A 24,655-nucleotide genomic window follows, 5' to 3' on the forward strand; every position below is an offset into this window, starting at 1 on the left:
GTCACGGGGGCTCGTTTTCAATAGGGAAGTCATTATCCGGCACAATGAAGTGACTGAGTAGGCTGTACATACCCCCCCCTCCTCCTCCTCCTCCTCCTCCTCCTCCTCCAGGCCAGCAGTCACCCGTCACTGACGTTCTCCAGCAAAGAGAAACGAGCAATAAATGAACCTACAGTAGAACCGTTTTGATAGAATATCTCTTAAATCACGGCGTTTCGACATTGGACAAAAAGTAAACACACCAACAAGTTGCTATAGATCCCACATGGAAAAAAAAAATCGAGAATACGCCGTGAACTCTGACCGTGTGGTTGGGAAGGTCTTTCCTTCCTGAATGCCGCGGACTTAAAAAATGTGTCATATGGCTGGCATTTCACGGTGGACATCGTGGCCTCAAAGAAGGAACGTGTGCACAAAGCTCAACCCCCCCCCCCCCCCCCCACGTCAGTCAGATGAGGATTCGGCACCGGCATACATCCCCAATGAAAAAAACAAATGTTACTTGTTCTTCACCTTTTAGATTCCCAGCGAACGTCAAGAGCAGCAGACTGAGTATCTCCCCTTCCCCCTCCCACCCACCCTCCTGTCACCGCCTTCTGAGCCCAATAAAGCGCCTTTACTTCCACCATGAAAAACACGTCACTCCGGATGAGCTCAGAGAGTGACATTTAAAGGAACAGGCGGAGGGATATTGAATTAGTTCCCCTCTGTAAGCCGTCTGGAATGCCTGATGCGCTCTCCAGCTTCCTCTCCGTTTGCCGAGCAAATGACCGGCAACAAAACGCCGCGGCTGTGGTCAGATGTTGAAAAAGGGGAGAAATGTTGCGACGGCGGTGACTGAAGAAATCGTTGGAAAAGGGCGCGGGTGTTACATAACGGCAGGTTTCAGTCAAGACTGTGTTGTTCAGTCGTAATGGATATGTTCACAAAGGACACATACAGCATGTCATTGCAATTTAGGAAGAGAAAGACAGATTAAAGGGTCCGTCCTGCCTCTTTCTTCCAAGCTTCCCAGACAACATGGAGTCAACAGCAACAGGCCTTTGAAGTCGACCGAATCTTGCATCTTTTTTTTTTCTTCCCTCATCTGTACACCGGAATATTTACAGATGTCATATCCTCCGACCGCTGAGATTATTCAGATCCAAAGTACTCCTCCTACTTGATGATATTTTCACTTTTGGTTTGTTCTAACAAGAACCTCAGAAGAAGAAAAAAAGGTCCGGCTCCATCTATAATATCCCCCACCTGCTTGTCTTTACCAGATGAATCGGTTCTCCAGGAACACGGCACATTCCCGGTTGCACAGAAGAGGTTGAAGGTCAAACAATGACACATGGCGTGGAGCTCGGAGCGGTGTCGCTGAGCATTAAGGCGTCGACATGTGAGCCACGCAGGCTCACGGTCAAACTGGACCTTGATATACATCTGGAGTAAACTGAACAGACAGCGGCTCCCCACCATCAAAAAAATGAATATGTAAATCTAAAAATGTGTATATAAAAAAAAAATTCCAGCACTGAAAGCTGGCCTCTTATGAATCATCAATGTTCAACGTAAATACCTGAGATTTTACTGAAAGTTAAAAGGAACGTCCACCTTTTTTTTCTCCATTTTTTTACAATGTGAATAAATAATTAAAATCACACAAAAACGAGTCGTCAGACGGCGGTTTCTAACAAATATTTGGATTTTTCCGGCCTCCCCTTCGAGCCGTGCAGTGAGTGATGAAAGTGCGACGGCGGGCTCGGGCTCGTCTTTTTTCTCGTCGTTCAATTCATATTTTTCCCGCGAGCGCTGAGGACCGCGCCGCGTTCGGGCTCGATCACACCAGACACGACTCGAAAAAACGCAGCCGCACCAAAAAACGCCTCGTCTAATACCTGCCGGGCAAAACAGCGCGGTGCACCTGTGGAGCGGACCTGCGTGCGCAACCAACCGTTGATTTTGGGTTCAAGATATTTTAAAAAAGAAAGGAAAGAGGACGGCGAACACCACCATCTATTCCGCCAATTGTGTCTCGATGGCGAGGCTTTCAGTTGCACTTCCGACCGAGCGGGAGTCAGTTTGAGTCGTGTTTAGATTTAGGATTATAAAGCTCCTCGTCATTAAATACCGCTAATATGAGGTTCTCCTCGGGAAAACAGGAAGGAAAGCCCGCCTCCTGCTTGATCCGATTGGCTGCCTTGGCCGAGTGTGACATTGATGAGCGGCGCGCCTCGCGCTTAAAGTTGAGAATATTTTAACTTTTAACCACGCCAGAAAAAACGGAAGATCAGAGCAGTGTAAACACGCTGGAGGTTTCCTCATTAAAGACGGGCCGCTAATGAAATCGCATCCGGCGTTTACAACCTTGTGCTAATGAAGGCCCGTCTTTGAGATGTTCCTCTAATGAAAGAAGGGCTCCCCCCCCCGATATTGGGCTAATAAAAGAATGGCCTAATGACAAGGCTCTAATGAAACAGAGCTGTGTAAATGTGCCGCGATAACAAACCCCGGCTGACGGGCCGCTCCCTCGCTCCTCGCCAGAGGCGTCGGGGGGGGAGGCGCTCGAAGGGGGAGTTTACAAGATCCCACAAACTGCAGCCCTTTGAATGCGTCGCATTCATTCGAGCGTTTATATGAGGGATTGGGATTGTTCGTGCCCAGCGTTGCCCTGGGTGATCCGAGCGCCAAGGTCAAAGTTCACTGGGCCCTTAATGCATCTCCCAGGTGCAATAAAATAAAATAAAAAGGCCTTTCCCACGCGGGACTCCGAGGGGCCGAGACGGACCGGAGCCGCCAATCGCCGCCGTGAATGCCGTTCGCCTTCAGCGGCGTCCGGCGGCACGCCTCACAGCGCCACGCGGGGAACAGGGAAAGCCCGTTAAAAAAGACACTTCTGCACCCCCCCCCCCCCCCTCCTCCCGTCCGACCTCTGCAACGACCTTGAGGACTCCGGCGTTTGTCCCGCGCGTCATTGGACGTTCCGTTTCTCGAGAAAGAAGACGTGGCAATGAATGAAACGCCGATTCGCCGAGAATTTATCAACCGCTTGCTCATTTCCTGCTTGTGGCATTCAGACATCTTAGTTTTTGGGCCTTAGCCATCTTGTTTTTCTTGCAACCACAAGTGATATAAGAGGGTGGAGCTTAGCACAACCGGACAACACCCAGACCAGACACCGCCGTGGTCGCGACCTGTCAATCACAAGCCCCGCCCCCAAAACATAACCTGCCTATTGGCCTGTTGGACCATCATGTACGTAATGAAGATCATGCTATATTGAAGAAGACTTAAAACAAGAGATTGAGACCATAATAACCACACCGAGGGAACAAATCAAGAGACAACTACACATGTTCTCATAGACTTCTATACCGCCCGACTTCCTTTCGCCACCAGCGGAGTCGCACCCTGCTGGCCGGTGGAGAGAATGCACCTTTCGAGCCCGTTGGCGTTGGCTTTTCGTTGTCGCCTTGGTTTCCGGACTATCGATCCGACAAGAAACATCAAGTTAATGAGCACCTGGGAATATTTGCGACACTAACTGATACCAGCAATACCAGTCAATAATGAAAAGCAGTTCCAGCCCTAATCACCCCCTCCCCCCATGCGTCCAATCTCTCCCCGAAAGCGTGCCTTACACATTCTGTGTTTGCATCTCTTGCCGTTTTCCTATAAATGAGAAGACGCCGGGCAGGAGACTCTTAATGACCGTCGGATGTTTGCTTGTGCCTAAAGAGAGCTAATCCTCTGCACCGGAGTCTCATTACAACAACAATTACCACTCTGTCAAATCCCCACCCCCCGCCCCTCCCCCGCTCTTTTTACTTCGGGGAGCTGCCGGTGAAGAGCCGAGAGAGACGCTTCAGGACCACGTCGGCTGATAATCAAACGCTCCTCTTCCCTCTCATCAGCGCGGGATGCTACCGAGCGGATATCTGCCCCGTCAGCAAACTGTCTTCACCTCCTCCCTCCTCACACGAGATCCATTTTGAAGGAGAGAATGAGAAAAAATAAATGAAGGCAAATTCAAAACGGGCCTTTAAGGTCTTATTTATCGAAACCAGAACGAAGTCCGACGCATCGCGACGACAAAGCAGAACTTGTTCAGTTTACAGGAGTCAATAACGAGATGCCGATCGCACCGTTATTTTATTTATTTAAAACCTATATTGATCCAGGTGAATCCCACTGAGATGAGAAAAATCTCTTTTTCCGAGGGTGACCCGGCCAAGCAACGTGAGAAACACGTAGTTACAAACAAAACACGCAGAACAAGTTCAAAGAAACTTAAAAGTTAAGAGACGGTGACATAACCGAGTTCATTTCAGAAACATTGAAATGTTGTTATAGTTGCTGAAAAAGAAGAAAAAGACTTCCTACATCTTTTTGTTGTCGTTTACATGTTTTCTCTGCCTGGGTTGATCGTCTTGGGTTCAAATACTGCCCAAATGTAGACCCCCCCCCCCCCCCCATTGATGAGACCTTGAGGGTCCCTCAGCAGACCCGTTTGCAGTATCTTTAGTATTTGGTATATTGAGGACACGCTACTTGTACCCAGATACGAGGGGCGCGGCCTTGGATGAATTAGGGCAACATCGGCCACCTGAGGGCCTCCTTCGAGCCCTGATGGGAGATTAGACAGAATCTGCAGACACAGATACCCATGGGGACCTTGGCCTGGAGACATTCTGCTCAGAGTCCTCAGCCACAACAAACCAGACCGCGCGGCACGGTGAAAACCCCCCCCACCCCCGAGTCACAACACCGACCAGCCGTTTGAGGTCTGGCAATAAAAAAGAGTTTTAACTGGACAGCTTTATTGAATGACTTATTAAGCCACCGTGTTTTTTTTTTTTTTTTTTTGAGAGACTTAAACCAAGGCGCTTTTGAAATGAACAAGAGCACCTTTCTGTAACGGCTCTTTCACACACACACACACACACAAAGAAAAACACACATGCCTTCCCACTTTGTCTAAAAACTGAGTCTGATGGACGGGGCGTGTTTCCCCGGTGTGGCATTTGGCGTCAGAAACGTGGGGAAAGGTGGAGCTGACCAACCTTTTCAAAGCCGTACATAAAAAAGGGAGCATGGATTTTCTTCTTCTACTGAATTGTAACAATAGAGACAAGAAACAGGGACGAAATGCATGTAAACATTGTTCTGAACGCCATCCCCTCTCTTCTTTGCCTTTTCCCATCGCGTTGCGTGGCAACCGAACCTTAACTTTGTGTTCCTCTCAGTTTAAAGACATGTATCATCATATGTTTTTGGTTTCTTCTCGGTTTGATATCTTTCTCACGTCTTTCTGGACTCGGCGGGAGGAAAAGAGGCTCCTCCTTTCACCCGGGGAACGGACACAAGGAAGCATTTAAAGATGCTATCCCCCTGCCGATCTGTACAGTAGCCGTTCCCATGACGGACGACGTGCCGGCGCCAACGGCCCCGTGGCACCGGGCACACGGGCCCTTTTCTCGGCCGTGAAACATCGCCTCTCAGAGAGAGGAAGGAGGGGTCATCCTTGAGTGCCGCCCTGATTGCGTGCGCTTAATCTGGGAGGGGAGCCTTTTTTTTTTTTTGATGATGACGGTTCGATGCGATGCTGGCCGTAGTCCGTGGGGCCCCATGTCAAAACGAGGAGTGTGAATGGCCCCCCAGGAAAGGTGAGGTGTGTGGGCACAGAGGCGACCCTGACCCCAGCCCTGCTCACCCCAGAGCGCAAAACGAGGAGTGTGAATGGCTCCCAGGCCGAAGGTGAGGTGTAAGTACAGAGAGGCGACCTTTGACCCCAGCCCCGCTCACTGGCCCCAGAGCACGCTCTCCTGTCAGCCTGCTGAAAAAGGACTCGACAGACCCGGTCTGTGGTCTCTACGGGGAGCACGGAATCTCCCATTAACCTCCTCCCATCTGTGCATCTTGTGTTTGTGTCTGTCGAGCCCAGTTATCGTGCACGACGACACGCACTCTGGCACAGCAGTTTTTTTCAGGCCTGTTTTTTTTTTCACTTCTTTTCGAAAATGTTGTTCAGTTCAGAAATGGAAAAAAAGCACTTTTCAATGTAAAAGACAATTGGGGGAAATGCCAATCTACAATCAAAAGAACTCCCAGATTATTCTATTTAAAGTGTTACAAAGCAGAAAGAAGAGGCAAATAGTGTTTAGCGTTAATTATGGAACAAATTGAATTTCCTTGATGGAAAGAATTAAATTGAAAAGCGGCTGCGTTCCTTCAAGCTCCTTAAAACACAAATAAAACATATCGTGGGGCAACGGTGTATTTAAGCCCGTCGAGTGAAACATTAACATGATTCCGAAACCTGAACTGAAAACATCTGGAGGCACAGCTGCTGCGCATGGCTGTGCACTAAAAAGACAGAACGACGATAAAAAAAACACTCAAATTCATAATGCCGTCGAATAAGAATTACACAAGACAGACCGGTCGCAGGACAGTTTTAGAAACAGAGATTAAGTGAACACTTTGGCTAAAATGCCTCTTTAAACTGGAGGCATTAAATATGGATGGGGGCTTTAAAAAAAACAACAGAAATGTGGATTCTAGCCTGTTGACTGTAAAGGTCCATTAGGGAGTAGATACCCGAATGTAACAAACATATATATATATATATATAAATAAATATATATATAAATATGTGTATATATAAATATATATATATATTTGTATATACATATATATATATATAATATATATATATACACACACAAGTAAATATATATATATACAAATATATACATATATACAAATACATATGTATATATATATTTATATATACAAATATATATATATACATATATTTATATATACAAATATATATATATACACATATATGTATATACATATATATTATATATATATATACATATATTATATATATACTGTATATATATATATATATATATGTATTGAAATAATCCTGACAGGAAACGGGTGCACTGCACACACATCAAAGTTGGAAGGAAGAGTTTGTTGGCTCCAGCGTCAACGTTTTAAGGGCATGACTGCTGCACCGTGACTATTCAAACTAAACATACTTCCACCTGGCACCTACAAGCACATTTTGATCTTTGCTGTCAACATTTATTTTATTAATCGAATGTTTTTTAAACCATTAACTATCGTCGGTTGGTCCGTGTGAAGAAGGCTGACGCAACCGTCCTTCCATACAAATGTATAACAAATTAAATAAAAACAGCTCGAGGCAGGAACTAACAGGAATTCAAATTCCGGCACATAATGTAATGTGCGTAGGCCACAAACAAAGAACTGGACTGAATACGTCGGCTCCATTATCAAAGAAAAAAAAACACTTCCTCCTCCTCCCTGACAGTTTCGCTGTCCAGCTGTTAATACAATGTAATGCATATAATTCTGCCGTTTGTGATTCACGATGTGGTCTGTGCTGTACGGAAATAGATTCAGAAAGGGTAATGTTTTCATTGTGACCGAATGAAAGCCTCGACGTTGAAAGCTTTTCACCAATTGGTACTTGCGGAGAGATAATAGCACGTGGCAGCCGGTAAACAAAAAAATGCTTAAAGGGTACCTGTAGTGCAAAACAACAACGTGCTACATCCATTCGGCGCATCAAATAAATCATATTTACCCCGCCGCTATTGTCAACAAGTCACGCATAGCCCGAGGATTTACATTTCTTTGTCAACATTCCGAGTCCGTGAACGCTTCAGGGCGCAGCCATTTTGCTAGTTATTTACTCATGTCAAAGCTAACTATGACGTTGAGTCGTTGAAAGGAATTCAGCCAATCCGGAGCCACTTCTACACGCGTTGCTTCTTGGGATAGATCGGTGGCCTCAAGAATTACACAATCTATATCAGGGTGCTCAATACGCCGATCGCGGCGACCTGCCAGTCGATCGCGCGTAGTATTGGTAGATCGCATGACATTAAAAAATTGGCCCGCCCCCCTGTCACTTTCTCTATAGCGCCACATTACAGCAGCAGCACGTCATTTCTGTCTCTACGTGTTGCGTTGACAGTCCTCTGCCCGCCGTCTCGTGCGCGCGGAGCTCCCGACACCGGTTTGCGCGCATCGGGACGGACGGAGCAAAGAAAAAGTCACTAGCCCCCCGAACATGTCGGCCGATCATTGCATCAATGAAAGACATCTCCAGCGCTGGCTTATGCGCGATGTAGCTATCAAGCTCACGCTTTTGTGTGAAGCAGATGAGGTCTAATGACACTATATCATCGGACATAAGTTTGTGTTCTTTACAACAAATGCACTCTATGTCTGTTTTCTGTGGCACACATTTCCCACAACTGCACCAAACGTCCGCCGACTTGCGTGCACGGTCCGCACGGTGAAGCATCTGGACCGCGGTCCTTCGCATCAACTTCATCTGAATCATCGCTATCATCGCTGTCACAATTCACTAAATGGGGATAGTCTGCTTTTAAAGGTTCAAACAAGTATCCAGTTGCTGAATCAGACAATCTTTCATCGTCCATATTCTCAATCTCTCAGCATTTGTTTGCGTGCGCTCGACGTTGTTTATATTGGTATCTGAACACATCCGCTGTGGCTGGCTGTCGATCTCTCAACGATTTGACGTCACACCACCCGCGACATATTCAAGCTCCAGTGCAATGTCGCATGTCGGAGTTGAGGACTTTGAACAGCCTAAACTACGTATTGTTATTGAATACTGGACCGTCAGTGCATGAATAACCTTTAGAAACACATTATCTTTTGATCTGGCTACATATTCGCTTTCACTACAGGTACCCTTTAATTCGGTACCAAAAAAAAAGAGCGCCGTTGATAACGTCAAAGAGAAAAAAGAAGGAAAAAAGCGTTGACAGCAATATCAGATTTTTAGATTCCATGCATCAAGATGAAGAAACGCACCTTTCGAACACGCCCCCGCAAATACTTTTTTAGTTTGGTCTGCTGCAAATGTGTGACCTGTGAAAACAACTCCAACCAAAGAGAACAGTGTAGCAAAAATAATATATACATTTTCATTCAACAAATTGTGGCCAGGAAAAAAGGTCTTTGATAAAAAAAGAAAAGAAGAAGTCTCATGAAAGCGTTCTGACGCACAGAGACGACGCCGTACTCTCGAAACAAGGACGGACTCTTGGCCCTTCAACTGGCCAAAGGAATCGAGTATTAGAAGACGACGTTTGTGTCAGACGTTGTCGATTCTGGGTTTTCAGATTACCTGAGACCCCGCCGACGCTCTGACGGTGATGATGCAACTTTAAGTCTTTGGGGTGACGGTTCAGAGGACGAGGCGCCAAGAGGCGTATGTGTTCAAGAGACCCCGGGCTCCTCGGGCTTAGAATGGAGTGAAGGCTAGACTCACTTGTACGTGTTTCTTTTATATAAGCTAACCCTGTATTCATCTGTTAATGATCCGTGCCATTTGTGATGTGTCGTTTTGTATTTTGTTTTTAATTCACACAAAAAAGAAGAGAATTCAAGACAAAACCCGGTGATGGCGCTTTAAACAATTTTGAAAAACAAAATCCATCTTTAACAAAATCAGGCAACGGGGTGAAAAGGATGCGGCGGCTCAGAGGTCAGTGCCAAACAAAGCCGAGAAGAGAAGGAGACCCAACAGACCATGTTGCCATGGAGACAAGAAACAAAACCCGACGTGCTCGGTATAACCTCAGCTGACGTTCCGGTTCCGCAGAAAAAGATTATGCGAGAAGGCCGAGGACGGACGACCTCAGCGATAAAAGACATCATTATGCCGTCAGTGCCCCCCCCCACCCCCCCCCCGTCACATGGCCACATAGTTATATAAACAAACCGAGAAGGATGAAGACACATCCTTGGATCAGTCATAACAATAAAACAATAAAAAAACAATAAGGAAAGAGAAGAATGGAGAGATGAAAAAGAGAGATGGAGGAAGAAAAGGGGGGAGAACGGAACGGACGCCTCACCGTATGAATTGTTTTCCTCAATAAGTGGAGCTCAACTGGACGTGGTCCACTGAAGACCCTGAGACGACAATCGTGGATGTGACCCTGTGGATGCGGCTGCAGTGAAGACCACATCCTTCCTTATGAACAAAATCTTTCCAGTTTCCAAAAATGACGACTTTAAAACATGTACTAATGTGTGACTTTACATTCCCTGAACCACAAACACAAGATAGTTGAGCAACAGCATGTGAGTTGGGACTTTTTCCTTTGACATTCTAGTTCTTCCTCAGATTTTTAGGAATTTAAACTTTGGTTTCCACAGGCGCACCATTTACACGTAAGATATTAAATGCTCCGGTTAACTTGAAGAGATGCGTTTGAAGTTTTACCGCGTAGGCCAGGAGTGACGGGTGCATCATAAACCAAAGGCTCTGCTTTCCTTTACGATACTGAGGTTGAGGCACCTTCCGCTGGGGCTTGCGGCATCCTCCTCCTCCTCCTCATCCTCCTCCTGCTGCTGCTGAATGTCATCCATGACATCACCCTAATGTCATCCATGATATCAGCCTCGGGTCTACCTGCAGATGCCAGCAAGACGTGTTGATCCAGCGAGGCAGAAGGCCGCTCCTAAAAATACTAAATCTGGCTCCCGGGGCAAGAGCTCTTTATAATAATAATAATAATAATAGTAATGAAAAAAAAAAAAACAGCTGTAGCTAACTATGACTAACGATTCTATTCATTATGGATTAAGCTGCCAATTAATTGTTGTTAAAAGTGTCAGTAAATACTGAAACATATCCATCCCGGTTTCGAGGCAACGTCTTCAAGCAACTTTGAATGAAAAGACCAAATATGTTCATTTTGATTTGATGGAAAAGAGAGAACAGGAGGAAATATGCATATTCAAGAGGCTGAAAAAGAGCATTTTCCGCAATTTTTGCATGAAAAATGCCATATAAAAAAGATTAATTGTTGATCAAAATACTCGCCGATTAGTTCTACTTACGATCCACAAACTGATTAGAACTGAATGCATAAATATTGGGGGGGAGGTTAACATCAAAGCACACACACATATTCTAGTAGAAAACCCCAAATACAAAGTATGAATGTGAAAAAGAGACTTTCTCCCCTTTAGAAAATTTGGCAAAAATACAAATCGTTCCTGGGTCCAGTTTCTCAAACGTAACGATTCCCCAAAAGTTCTGTTTCCTATAATATTCACTGAATATATCTTTGTCCTTTTGGAGTGTTTATTGGCCTCAATAAGAGATTCAAAGACATTACCGCTCTGGAAAACGGCAGCGGACATCTAGTTTTAAAAATGTTTGAACGCGTTATCGACTTCAAAAAAAAAGAGGAAAAAAAGGTCATCCACCGATTCCCAGACCAATCAAAACGCTCACGTGGCGTCGGACACGCGTCTTTACACATGTTCCTGTCGGCTGGATATTCGATCTAAAGAAATGACTCAACTGACATGAACACACATCCTCACACAGATAGAGCTGCATGACACTGCTCTGTCATAACATCCCAAACACACACACACACACAGCATTCTCAACATCAGCATTCCTAGAAAGGAGTCCAACTTGTCAGCTCAGTCATGCAGAAAGATGGAGGCCAACAGCAGAGCAACATCAGAAGGAAGTTCAGCTGAGCGTCCACAGAGCGAGAGAGAGAGAGAGAGAGAGAGAGAGATGATTGGCAGGCTGCATGTTTCCCTCCTCCTCCCAGATAACCAGATAAAGGAGGAAGTCTGAATGGGAACTTGACGTTTTCTTCTTGATGTTGGATTGAGAACAACAAAATAACGTAGATGATGTAATCCTGACTGCATCGTAATCCTTGGATGTCTCTTCACCTTTCTCCCTTCTTTGCCGGTCCGTCCTTCTTCTCCTCCTCCCCTCTCTCACCCCATCGCCTCTCTGATCACTGCCCTGCTCCTGCCTGTGCAGCGCTCACGGGGATGGGGGAGATGGGCGGGGTGGGCATCAGGAGGCCTGTCAGAGGGAGACTGCGATAGCATCCATCTCTGCGCTCTCCTCCCCCACCCCCTGCCTCCGAACGCGCTACACCTGCATGTCAGCCGAGCCCACCGAGGAGGCCCACCGACTGGAGGGGGGGGGGCTCGATCCGCCTGTGATGTCGCCTCGGAGGCAGTGAGAGCACAAATCGACTGAGGGCGTTGAAACAATACGGGGACTTTCTCCTCCCTCGGGGACTTCACACCTCTCTGTGCGTGCTTTTTTTATTTCTCTTTCAAGCCAATACTTGAAAAAGCTTTTTTCACATCACACAAAAGGAAGCCTGTTTGTTTGTTTGTTTGTTTGTTATGATGATGCACAGTGGCTCTTTCATGCTGGACGGAAAAAAAAGTCAACGTCGGTCAAGGACAAAAACGAAGGTTTTTTTTTTCACGATTGAATTTAAAGTTTACCGTCAGCGGAAAGTGGAGGGATTATTATTTTATTTTTTTAATTTATTTTTTTAATGAGTTGTGTTTGGCCCGCGAGGTCTGGGTCCACAGATGGGCGCCCTCTCACTTCAGTGCCACTTAATTATCCCGAGACGTGCGCAAAGGGGAGTCGGTCACATGGGCCCAATTTCCCTCCCGCTATAAAAAAGCGAGGGCTGGACGTGCGTTGCCACGGGAGGGTTTCACTCGCCTGGCGGGCTCTGACTTTGAAGATCCTGAAAACAGGACGGAGGAGAGGACGGAGTAAAACAACAACAAAAAGAGGGAGGGAGGGATAAAATACCCAGAAAGGAAAGAAAGGGACCCCTTAAATTCCAGGCAATGTTTCCAGATGTTGCACAAATACTCTGCTGAGGCAATCCAGATGTGCTCGCCCTGTTCGGTCCCCTCCTTCTGCTCGCTGTTCCGGGAACTTGTCTTTTCTTCCTTTTTCACTCTTGTTCTACACCCCCCCCCCCTCCTCACCTCCTCACCTCCTCCTCCACCCCCTCAAGCAGCCCTCATCAGTGTGCCTTTTAAGTGAGGCCTTTAATAGCCCCCGGGGCACCTTAGCATCCACCAGGATCCTGTAATAAACATCCACTCTCATTCTCCACACAGCACATGTGTCTCCCTGTGTGTGTGTGTGTGTGTGTGAGGCAGATTAAGTGCCTTGTTTTTATCGCTCCTTGGATCAATTAACAATTAATTTGTGACTAACAATAGCTGCACTGATGCACAAAATGAAACAGGACCTGAGCTGAAAACAACACGCCTTCACTTTTTGTTTCGCAGGCGGTTTGGGTTTTGACGCCCCCCCCCTCCATCCTCTCCTCACCCTCTCCCGGGGAGCGTGACCCAGCCGCAACCCCCTGACCCTCCCCTCTCCTCCCAGACAGACACGGCGTACTGACTCTCAGCTGCTCGACCCACCTCCCCACCTCCCCACCACCGCCACATCAACATGTTGCAGCATCGGCCACACATGGCCCATAAAAAGCGTAAAAGCATGCAGTACACTTTTGCATGCCAAAGCGCTCACACACACGCACACACACACACACACACACACACACCGTACCCCCTTTCTGACACTCTGGTTCATGCAAACGGGGCAGCTGGCGGTGGATAAATCATCCGCGTGTCGTTTTGTCACAAGCTCAAAGTTGGCCATTTGTACTTCTCCTACGTCTGAGTTTAATACATCGTGCAAAGCAACCAATTGTTAATTCATCTTTTTTATATATATATATATATATATATATATATATATATATATTAAATAGGCTAAATGATAAAGTGGTCAAAAAAACCACATTATTCAATGATGATGAAAATGAGAAAGGTGAGCTGCATCCCTGGTGCATGCCGGCACACACACACACACACACACACACACACACACACACACACACAGCTGCACATGTCCCTGCCAATAAAAGGGCCCTCTGCACTCTATCCGTCCAGTTTAATCTGCAGCAGCCCCCCCCCCCCCTGTTCCACACTGAAACTGAAGACAGCATCCCAAGTGTAACACTTGAACTGAGTCGGGTTTTTTTAATGTGTTTTTTTTTTTTTTTTTTTGCACGGGCAACCGTCAGCGCTCAGGTATGCACGACGGCGACGACAAAGAACCGGCCGGCACCTGCCTGTCTCCCGTCTGTCTCGTACACCTGGTTGCTCAACGTTCTTCCCCCTACACAGCAGATATATAAATACACACACTGAATATACGTACACACACATACACACACACACTTCTACTCCGTCGCCACTTAAATGCTCTTTCTGCATTCATTCATTCAGTCTTTCCGACTTTTATCAACCGTAAGTCGTGGAGCTCTGCATTCTGGTGCCACTGGGGTCCAGATGGGTCATTTATTAATTCATTATTTTATTGTGCGTTTCACAGGCGTCTCGGGTCCTGTGGCCTTGTTGCTTTTCCGTTTGACACGGCTCTACTCTGCTGAGTTTACTGCAAGCCCCGTCTGCAAGGCGAGTTTCCCTCACTGGGCCAATAAAACAAACTCAAATAGACTGAACGTTGTTGGGCAGAGGAAGGGAGGGAACGGACACCTACGAGAGAGAGAGAGGGAGTGAGGGAGAGAGGGAGTGAGGGAGAGAGAGGGAGAGAGAGAGAGAGAGAGGGAGAGAGAGGGAGAGAGAGAGAGGGAGAGGGAGTGAGGGAGAGAGAGAGAGAGAGGGTGCTCTGTACGTGGATGTTCAACATACATTAACACAGAGCCAAAGCTTCAAAGTCGTCGCCGTTATGGTCGCCCCCTCCACCCCATATAGTAAGCCACGCCCCCTCCGTTCTTAAAAAAAAAAAAGAAAAAAGAAACACCCTTCCTGCCGTTGGAAACATTCCTGGAACCAGACGGGCCCGGAGAGGTTTCCAAGCGGAGGTGACAGACGGAGCCCTCCAGACTTCTGTGCCGACGTTCTGCATGTGCTGCCCATGTCTGCCTGTGTGTGCACGTGTACACAGGTGTGTGTGTGTGTGGAGGTCACAGTCTCTCTCTCCCTCCCCTCCCCCCCCACAGAGGAACCCTGCTATCGCGCATGTTATCTGTGTTCTCTCTCTCATGCGCAGCAATCGGTGAGAGTCATGTCAAAGTTACGACATCCCCATGCTTGTGCTTGCATGTCGACGTAAACTCTGTAGTGATTCCTTCTGGTCACATGACGTCTATCGCTCCTGTCCATCCTGGAGAGGGATCCTCCTCCGTTGCTCTCCTGAAGGTTTCTTCACCTTTTTTTCCACCGTGATTTTTTTGTTGTTGCTATTTCTTGGGAGTTTTTCCTGATCCGATGTGAGGTCAAAGGTCAGGGGTGTCGTATGTGTTCGGATTGTAAAGCCCTCTGAGGCATGTCTTAATTTGTCATATTGGGCTATATAAAATAAACTGAATGGACTGAATGCATCACTCATTTCTTAAGGTGGCCTGCGCCAGAACTGTAGTGTCCCGCCAACGTCCCTCCAGAATCGCGGCCGCGGCTTCTTTTTCAATTAATCTGACATGCAAATAAAAAAAGTACAGATGTGCGACTGTTGGCGTGTAGGTGTTAACGCACATGACCCAGGCTGCTGCCTCCTGCTTACACCCAAACACCCACACACACACACAGGACATGACCGAGGTGTTTTGCATGCTGTGGGATTTCCGTGGCCCCGTGCCCAACAGCGCGTGGAAGCCCCACCCCCGCTGCCATCTGGCAAGGTGACAGACAGAACATAGCGGCGGCGGCGGCGGGGCGCGCTGGAACACCTCCTCTCGTTCCCTTTGACCTCAAAAAGAAAACTGCGATGGAGCGGCAGACAGACACGATCTTAATTACCCCGCTCCGTTTCTACGGCGACGGCGAGTGTTAACGTGTGTTTGCGTGTGTGTGTGTGTGTGTGTGTTATTCAGTACGTGTGAGAAAAAAGAAAGTGGGGCTGCTGTGTGTGCGTGTGTCCACCTGAATATACAGTTAACCACAAAAAAACGTCACAGTTGGAATCCGTTTCTTTCTCTGAAGCGACATCAAACGCGTCGTTCCGCCTTTTGATCGCGCGGCGTGTTGTTATGACGGCGTGTAAAGCAACAACAACGCGCTGTAGTTTAATCTCGCTCCTGCAACCCCGTCATCTGCATGTGGGAGAGAACATCATCCTATTCCCTCCCGCTGCTTTTGCTCTTCACGGCTACTTAAGGGGAATAAATCAACATTTCTTTTACATCTGTGGTTCTCATCGGGGCCAATTATAATTAGTGTGGATAAACACAATGTGTGCATAACGGAGGTATAACGACGTGGAGGAGCATAACGTATCTGGGATTCGCTCCATTCGGCATCCCTCTCCAGTGAATACCCATCCGAGCCTATGTGCTCATATCTATTTACTTAATTACAAAGCACATCATAACAGCCATAATATGTTCCTGCGTTACGGTCGATCGGCGAGTCGACCTCCGACAGCCACGGTTTCTATTTCGTTTCGCCTTTTTGGGGGGTTTTGTTTTGTTGTTGACCCTCCCATTACCTTTGGGGTCAATTTGACCCCATTCAATGTTTAATGTCTCTCAAAAAAATAATTGATTGACATTAATTTTGCTTTATATTTCACGACTTTTCCTCATTTATTGGGGACAACTGGGAAAACATAAAATTCACATGATATGTTTTCAATATCCTGTACACAACTTGTACGCATCGGTGTTCTTTGGGGTCAATTTGTAAAACATATAAGCCAAATTTCATGCGATTCAAGAAGATTTTGACCTTCTCATGACCTTGACCTTGACCTTTGACCCGATCGATCCCAAAATCTAATCAAATGGTCCCCGGATAATAACCAATCATCCCACCAAATTTCATGCGATTCGGTTTAATACTTTTTGAGTTATGCGAGTAACACGCATACAAATAAATGAATAAATAAACAAATACACGGCAATCAAAACATAACCTTCCGCAACTTTTATATTTATTTAAAGGTCTATTTAGGTAGTCAACAAACAAAAATAAAGTACCTCACACTTAAACTTGGAAAACAATATTAATTCAAATAATGTTCTGGAGGTTTTAATTACTGGGGAGAAATTGACCCCGAGGGTAATAAGATGTTAGTAAATGTGGAGATAACAGGAGGGTTAACAACACCTCTACAAAACACCGTGTTCTTCCTCGATTTGCACCCTTTCAATCTCAGCGTTGCCGCAATAAACGCCGACACCGAAAGGTTCTCCGGCGACTCCGGCGAAACGATCGGTTCGTTGCATATTGAGCGAACATGCCAGAAGGCTTTTAAAAATGTGTCGATTTGCGGCTTTGTCTGCGTCTCACATTGCCGCGGGCTAAATATTTCGGAGGACGTCTCGTCACCGTGGATGGAAAGTAACGACGGGACACGGACAGAAAGTAAGACGCGCGGAAACAAAGACCGACGCGGCTCCCGTCTTTAAACACTTCCCGGCAACAGATTGAACGCCGAAGGGGGAATTCCTGGAATGATCGAGCACTCGAGGAGCAGAGGTCAAGGTTCGGGGTGCAGAGTTCGGCGAGGGCCGTTATCAATAAAGACCTCCTGCGAGCGAGCCGTTCTGTGCGCCGAGAGGGCCGCGCGGAAATGATTGTTTAGAGCGTAAACAAGCGAGAGGCTGCGGGGGGGGGGGGGGTGACTGGACGAAATGTGCGCCGGTATATCCAAAGCCAACCGCCTTATGCCTTGTAATGATCGCCGATGATGCTCCAAGAAACAAGAACTTGGTCTCCAAGTCAGTGTAATTCTGAGGAAAGAAGAAACACACACACACCTACACACACACACACACACACACACACACAGGTCGTAATTGGAGCGTAAGCCTCGTTCAGCTTGGTTTGGGATGTTGGCAGGGGTGAGGGGTGGGAAAGTGTCGGAGGGTGGGCAAAAAAAAAGCGCATTTTCTTTGATTTGCTCCAGTAAAAGGCCTCGTGGGTGAGATTGAGAGAGAGAAAGAGAAGAAGAAAAAGAGAAAGGGGAGGGGGGAGAGAGAGAGCGCTGTCACTTTAAGCCATTAAGTCTCGCTGTAAAACTCCTCCAATAAAAATGACAGCTGCAGCCCCTTTCCTCAAAAGGGGAGCAAAAGCGTCACATCGGGATCACAAAACTGGACGGCCGTAAAAAGACAAACTTGGCCAAATGCTTTTGGCAGTGTAACTCCACCAGCCCACTCCCACCGCACACACACACACCCTCTCTCCCTGTGTTACCTTTGTTCCTGAGTTACTGCCAGAAAAGGAATGTCAGTCTCCCACACACACACACAGAGTGTCATAAATCTCACTTTCTCATCAAAGACCATGAACTTCATTGGTTTTTCTGTGTGTGTGTGTGTGTGTGTTGGTTGTACCTTATGCTCCCCGAAACACAAAGCACCAAACGAGTTTAGTTCCAACAGGGTTCAGGAAAGACAGCGCACACCTCTTAAGGAGGTGACAAATAGCAACACTCGGGCGTGAGCGTGCACTTTTCCCACGACACCCAATCCAGAACTGTAAAGATGTGCCGGCCGCACGTCAGGAGAGCCTAACGCGGCGGGACGGGCAATCACGCAGAGCGAGCGGCTAATCGATGTGCTCCCGAGGACTTTGGCAGATCGCAGAAGGCGTCCTTGAAGTGGCCGATTACAGATCGGTACTCAGAAGAGGACCTCTTGATGGGAGCAGGGCTAAGTATAACCGCCGATCCAAGGGCCCGTGGATTGGGACCACGAAGGAGCTGCTGATGCGGCACATGTGTCTGTGTGTGTGTGTGTGTGTGTGTGTGTGTGTGTGAACAATTAAAAGTGGCAGGCAAAACTCTAAGGAGCGTCCAGATCAAGACGAACAGAATCCCTTCCGGTGCACATTCAGGCCTCGCTGGAGCACTTCCAACGTGGACACGCAAGACGGTGCATCTGCAACAATAGTGTGTGTGTGTGTGTGTGTTCCCCCTATTCCCGCGAAATCCTCCTTTCGGTGCATCCGGGCTCAGGAGCCGAGGATATACCGTCGTGTCGGAGTTTTAACGCGACGCCCTCGTGAAAAGAGACGGCAGACACAATAACAGGTTTGGCCCACGGCGCTGTACTGTGTCGCTGCTGCCTGGGGGGAGGGGGGAGGGGAGGGGGGGTGACAAGAGTCTGCTCTGTTTACTTTGACAAAACTGTGACAGTGTGTGTGTGTGTGTGTGTGTGTGTGTGTGTGTGTGTGTGTGTGTGTGTGTGTGTGTGTGTGTGTGTGTGTGTGTGTGTGTGTGTGTGCTTGAAAATGAATTTAAAGTTTAAAAAAATAAAAAAGCAGCCGTTGGAGACTTGGGATTTATAGTTTCAGAGAATTTTTGAGAAAAGGTATTCAAACTTTTTGTTCTGGAAGTTCCAGTGCACTAATTGAAATGATTACAGCTGCACAAATGCCCTCTTCCTGGTGGTATGCGGCGAACGGGGAAACGCACGTGACAGTTACACTTCCCTGCGATAAATAGTGCCACGCTCAGTACCTTTCACCTCAGCACCTCGCATCGTGTCAGATCCTTCCGCAGATTTAAACAAGCATTTGTGTGTCCTCGCACACCCACACGCATGCGCACACACGCGCTGAGATCGCGGCGCGGTTCTCCCACACCTGCACGTGTCACCCGCGTGTACCTGGCTGAGCTAATATTGAGTTCGAGGAGACAAACTCAGGCCGATGGCGAACGAGTCGAGCAACTTCGTTTGCGTTTCGTTGGAGTTTAAGTCACTATGCTGCTCGGGCTCTGTTTAAAACCCCACCAGCCAGCCTGCGCATTCAAAGTCAAACGGAAGCACGTGAAGGACAAGAACAATACTCATATTAACAAGGCGCAGTAAACGCAACACTTATACTAGATAAAAAGCAAACGACACTTAAACGAAAAGGAAACTGCTCGTGCAAGTTCAAACATATTTTTTTATTTATGCAACCCTTCTCTTTAACGCAATTTCTTTCCCGTAAACATTTACTAAAAAACTAAAGTTGTGAGTTAAGTTTAAAAAAGAAAAGAAAAAACTATCCCGCATTTAATTGCGGCGCACGCGAGGTATGCGCACGGCTTCCTTCCGGAGCGACATGTCACTCCGTATCGAAGCGAGATGTCATCGGCTCGCTCCGCAACGTGAGCTCTGCGACGCGCAGAGAGAGAGAGAGATACAGAGAGAGACAGAGAGAGAGAAAGAGAGAGAGATTGACAGAGAGAAATAGCATATCTGCTTATAAACTTAAAAGTTGCGAACTAAAGAAGACAACGTCCGCTACAAAGATGTTGATGTGTTTGGCACGCGCTGTCAAGAGAGGAGACCAAAGGGGAAATGAGGCGGGGGGGTCGGCACAGCGCGAGGACACGTTTCACACTCATCCGTCGATTTAAGAAGGAGAAGAAAAAGGAAAGGAAGAAAAAGAAGAAGGGGGGAAAAAAAGTCCCATCGTAACCCACACATGTTCAAACGTAACAAGGCTCAGTCGTTAAACAAACAAACTTACCCAATGACAGGAACGGTTTGGTTTCCATGACCGTCTGGTAGGTTAGCTCATGCCCGCTGAGACGACCGCGTTTCGGGGAGTTTTTTTTCTTTTCCTCTCTCCTTTTTTCTTCTGCTTCTTTCTGCCCGGGCAGAGCGGACCAGACCTGGGCTCTGCTGCTGCTGCTGCTGCTGCTGCGGCGGCGGCGGCGGCGGTGGCGGTTCCCTCTCTCCAACTCGGCGCGGAGCGGTAAAAGTGACAGGCCGACGCGTGATAAGTCTCGGGGAAAGATAACCGAAACGATTGTCGCCCTCCTGTCTGCTCACTCAGCTGCTGCTGCTGCGGCGCTCGCGCTCTCCTATTCCCTCTCTCGCGCGCTCGCCGTGGCAACAACTCCAACTACTGGATGTGCGCTGCAAAGAAGAAAAAGAGAGAGAGAGAGAGAGAGAAAAGGGACCCTGCAGGGGGTACTCCCACCGACGTAGCGCCGAGCTGCAGCGACACGCTCACAGACGCGGGAGGCCGGCGCGTCTTGTCGGGAACTTTAGAAGCGCGTGAAGAACAAGGAAATAGCGTGTGTTTGTTTTGTTTGGAGTTGTCATTAAAAGTCTGCAGACTGCTCTGAGAGGAGGGTTTTTCTTCCCAAAAAAAAGATCACGCGGAGGAGCCTCTTCTTCTCCGCTGAGCAGCAGCTACTTCTTTCCACTCGCTGCTTATCTCCTGTTATTCTAACCTGGTCACATCTGTTGAATCAGGGGCTGAGGGCTCAAGATAGATGTTAGGCTCAGGCCTCATAGGATTCTCTCCACTGATGCAATTAGCCTCTCTCTCTCTCGCTCTCTTTTTCTCTCCCTCTCTGCATATCGGATGGATGGATTAAAGCCCCCCCCCCCCCAAACAAAAGTCCATGCCTATTTGCAGTGTCAGTGATATGACTGTTACAAGAATGTTCTTGCACATTGAGATTTGGATGTACTGTTTTTCATCACGTTGCATCTTGAAAACGACCAATATTGAGAACCCCCCCCCCCCAAACTGTTTTTGACCAAATAAAATAAATATTATTATACCTATTATACTATTATAACCCATTGTTTTTGCACGAAAACAAAAGAAAGCTGTGCGTATAAAATATTTCCACATTGATATTCGTCTCAAAAGTCCTCCCCCCCCCCATTCCCCCCCCCCCCCAACACCACATCTGCTAATGCTTATGCGATTCATACTGTGGGATCTGCCAACATGGCACAAAAAGGAGAAGGGAAAAAAAATCAATGAATTTTTTTCCAGCTATAGTTTTGACAGTATTTGCATAACGCTGCATTGGAGCAACTCTCTATTTGCTCTCTCGCTCTCTCTTTCTCTCTCTCTCTCTTTCTCTCTTTCTCCACCTCTGCCCTTGCTGCTGTATCTGTTCTGGACATGACAGTTCATGCCTAATTCAAGCCACATCCATCTTGCGTGCACCTCCTTCTCCTTCGACCCTCCTGTCCTGTGCACACACACACACACACACACACAGTGGGGCCGGCACGTGTTACAGGAGAGTGAAAAATGGCCAGATCGAAGGAGAGTCCCCCCACACACACACACACTATGAAACCCCCTATGCAGTGCACTATATGGGAGCGGTATGTATGCATACTCGTCCTGCAGCCATCCTCCGGGCCCCCGCCATGACGAGAGCCCCGCTCCGGTTAAGCATGTGAAGGAGTTAACTGCGTTTGCACTGAGGGCGAGATGCATAATTAATACGATGCATGGCACACATCAAAGATCAAAGGCAGTTGCGCGAGAAAAAAAGGAAAAATATTTAGTCTGATTGGGCACTGTATAAAGGTGTGTGTGTGTGTGTGTGTGTGTGTGCTTTAGGTGTGCAGATGCGCGAGGAGCGATTATTATTGCGCCCAAGGCCTTTCTTTTGTGCGAACGTGTCCTTCAATCTATCTTTGCCGAGTAAACAATCGTCAGTCGTCAGAGGGGTGTCGGCGTTGGCGCGCGGCGATGTTGAGCGACTTAATCGGTGTGTGTGTGTGTGTGTGTGTGTGGGGGGGGGGGGTCGGAGAACGCTCATTAGGGAGAGAAGAGGAGCCATTGGACATCCCATTAGTCGTGTAGGTTCACGAGGCTGCGTTGCCCCCGGGAGCCTCCGCTCTGTAATAGAAGACAGACACAACACGGCCTTTTCAAACCCCCCCCCCCCCCTCCCCATCCCAGTCATCGGCCCCAGCCACACCAAGCTACTTAATCCTCGACTTTTGGGCCGTGATTACTAGCGCTCCGACCCTTCACCTCCACCCGCATGAGTCCTCTGCAGGCTGTCGGCGGTTGGCTCTCCCCAACCGCTCACACCCTCTGTGGGAGGAGGAGGAGGAGGAGAGTCTAAACTCACCTCTTTAAATCGAGATATCTCTTGGCTCCGCTCTTTCTTTCCCTCTTTCTTTCTCTCGGGCCGTGTTTCCCTCCACTTCAAGCGACGCGTTTGGGCCTCAGGGGATGGGAGGACCACCGTTAGGCTACACTCTGCTATGGTTGCTTTGACAGCCAACCTCCTCCTCCTCCTTCTCCCTCTCTTAAAGTGGGTGATAAATGAGACAAGGGGCCTTTTGGTCTCCTTTGTACTTGAACCATTCACGACAAGCTCATCCGTAAAAGTGAATATAACCTCTTTCGGCGGCAATGACAATGGCGTCAATCCTGAGGAATGTTCCGATAATCGTACACTGTACTTGGCCTCCCCCCACCCCACCCCAACACCACCCTCCACCCCGGATCAATTATCCATCCAATGCAATGTCAGAAGACAGAAATGCTCTTTAGAATTGCTCAGAGTTTACAAACAGCTTGTCCAACCGTTGGTCCAAAGGTCCCGATGGAATTCAATTAACGAACAGCAAGGATTCTCTATGTGTGTGTGTGTGTGTGTGTGTGTGTCCTCATATATCCTCACTGGGCTGGTGTTAGCGGTTTTGGAACGGGTCGACTTGCAGTTGTAGCATAACTGGAATCTAATTTATCTTAATTTTTTTTGTGTTGGAATCTCAAATTAAGATCGGCCTCTTTGCCAAATAGAGGAAACTACTCAAAACGGGCAGTCGGACGCATCGTCGATTTGGTCATTACGAGGAGGAAATGCCTGACCTTTGTAGAAGAAGAAGAAGAAGAAGAAGAAGAAGAAGAAGAAGAAGAAGAAGAAAAAGAGAGTGTGCTACGAGGAACACAAAAAAACATGTGAGATCATTAGGGCGTTTGCTGAGGTGTTCGGCATTGTCCGCTCCCCCCCGCCCCCGAGGGAGAGTCTTGATCGTCACGGCCCCCGGGTTCACATTCCTTAACCCCTGGGTCAGGGCTTTGTCTGAGGAGAGCACAGAGACAACTTCCCCTGCGGAAATCAACAAGAGCTGACACACTGAACTGCTGGGGAGACGCACACGGAGGCAGGAAGAGGGACCACCACCGCACACGGACATAAACGCGGCTGGTTTCTTTTCCTGAAAATGGAGAAAGCTGTTACAGATTTGCCGATTTTGTTGTTGTAGTTGTTGCTGTGTATCTCCTCCATCCGTTCTCGTGCGATATGTTTCGGGTTCATTTCTGTACAGCGTTGCCATCCAAGTGCCAAATACATCCAATTTGTAAATGAATGAAAATGGGCTTAAAACGTGCGGACGGTCCATTGAAAGACAACTCAGCGACAGCAGCTGGGATTTTAGACGACGTCTGTCTTTCTATTTTTCTTGTATAATAACCTATTTCACAAAGATCTCAGACACAATTCCCCGGTTTCGAAACAAAGCGCCCCCTGAAGCCCATTTCCCCCCATTGCTCTGCTCTGTTTTCACAGACAGAGTTCATTTCAGCGGAGGTGATAAGAGCTTTGTAGATATCTGCCCATCAAATCCAACTGATGGATGACATGAATCCAGGCCCGGGGCCAGGAAATGGCAGTAAAAAAAAGAAAAGACTGCAGGATATTTTCCTTAAATGATCAGAGCCCATTCCGCTCAGGGCTGTTATCAATATTGAACATTACATTACACATCTGCTGTTTTATTTTTGTGTGTGTTTTCTTTCTTCTTCCACGTCGCCGCGGTGCAGGCACGGACTCATCCGGCGCTCGGGTATGCATCATTCTTTAATATCATACTAAAAGTGAAATTGGCTACATTCAAACCGGCATGCGACAATAAATCTCGCCCGGGCACTAGGCAGAAGCCGGTCGTGTTGCGGGGGGGGGGGGGGGGGGGTGGAGGGGGGAATCACCGTCCCCCATGCGGCGCATCATCTCCTCGCCCAT

The 24,655-nt window shown here is 47.6% G+C and overlaps 1 protein-coding gene across 3 annotated transcripts in view; it reads right to left on the bottom strand.

Moving 5' to 3' along the window:
- rxraa (retinoid X receptor, alpha a) overlaps nt 1-20,742 on the bottom strand; it is a 90,056-nt gene extending 69,314 nt beyond the window's left edge. For 2 of the 3 annotated variants that reach the window (XM_056431942.1, XM_056431941.1), the window contains exon 1: nt 20,380-20,738. In XM_056431942.1, the coding sequence (XP_056287917.1) occupies nt 20,380-20,407 (28 nt within the window). In that variant the 5' untranslated portion in view covers nt 20,408-20,738. Of the gene's footprint in view, nt 1-20,379 lie in introns of all 3 variants that reach the window. The other variant, XM_056431943.1, reaches the window with a different exon arrangement.
- Between the last annotated feature and the right edge of the window lie 3,913 nt (nt 20,743-24,655).

Source organism: Pseudoliparis swirei, chromosome 15 (genome assembly GCF_029220125.1).
Source record: "Pseudoliparis swirei isolate HS2019 ecotype Mariana Trench chromosome 15, NWPU_hadal_v1, whole genome shotgun sequence".
NCBI classification, from domain to species: Eukaryota; Metazoa; Chordata; class Actinopteri; order Perciformes; family Liparidae; genus Pseudoliparis; species Pseudoliparis swirei.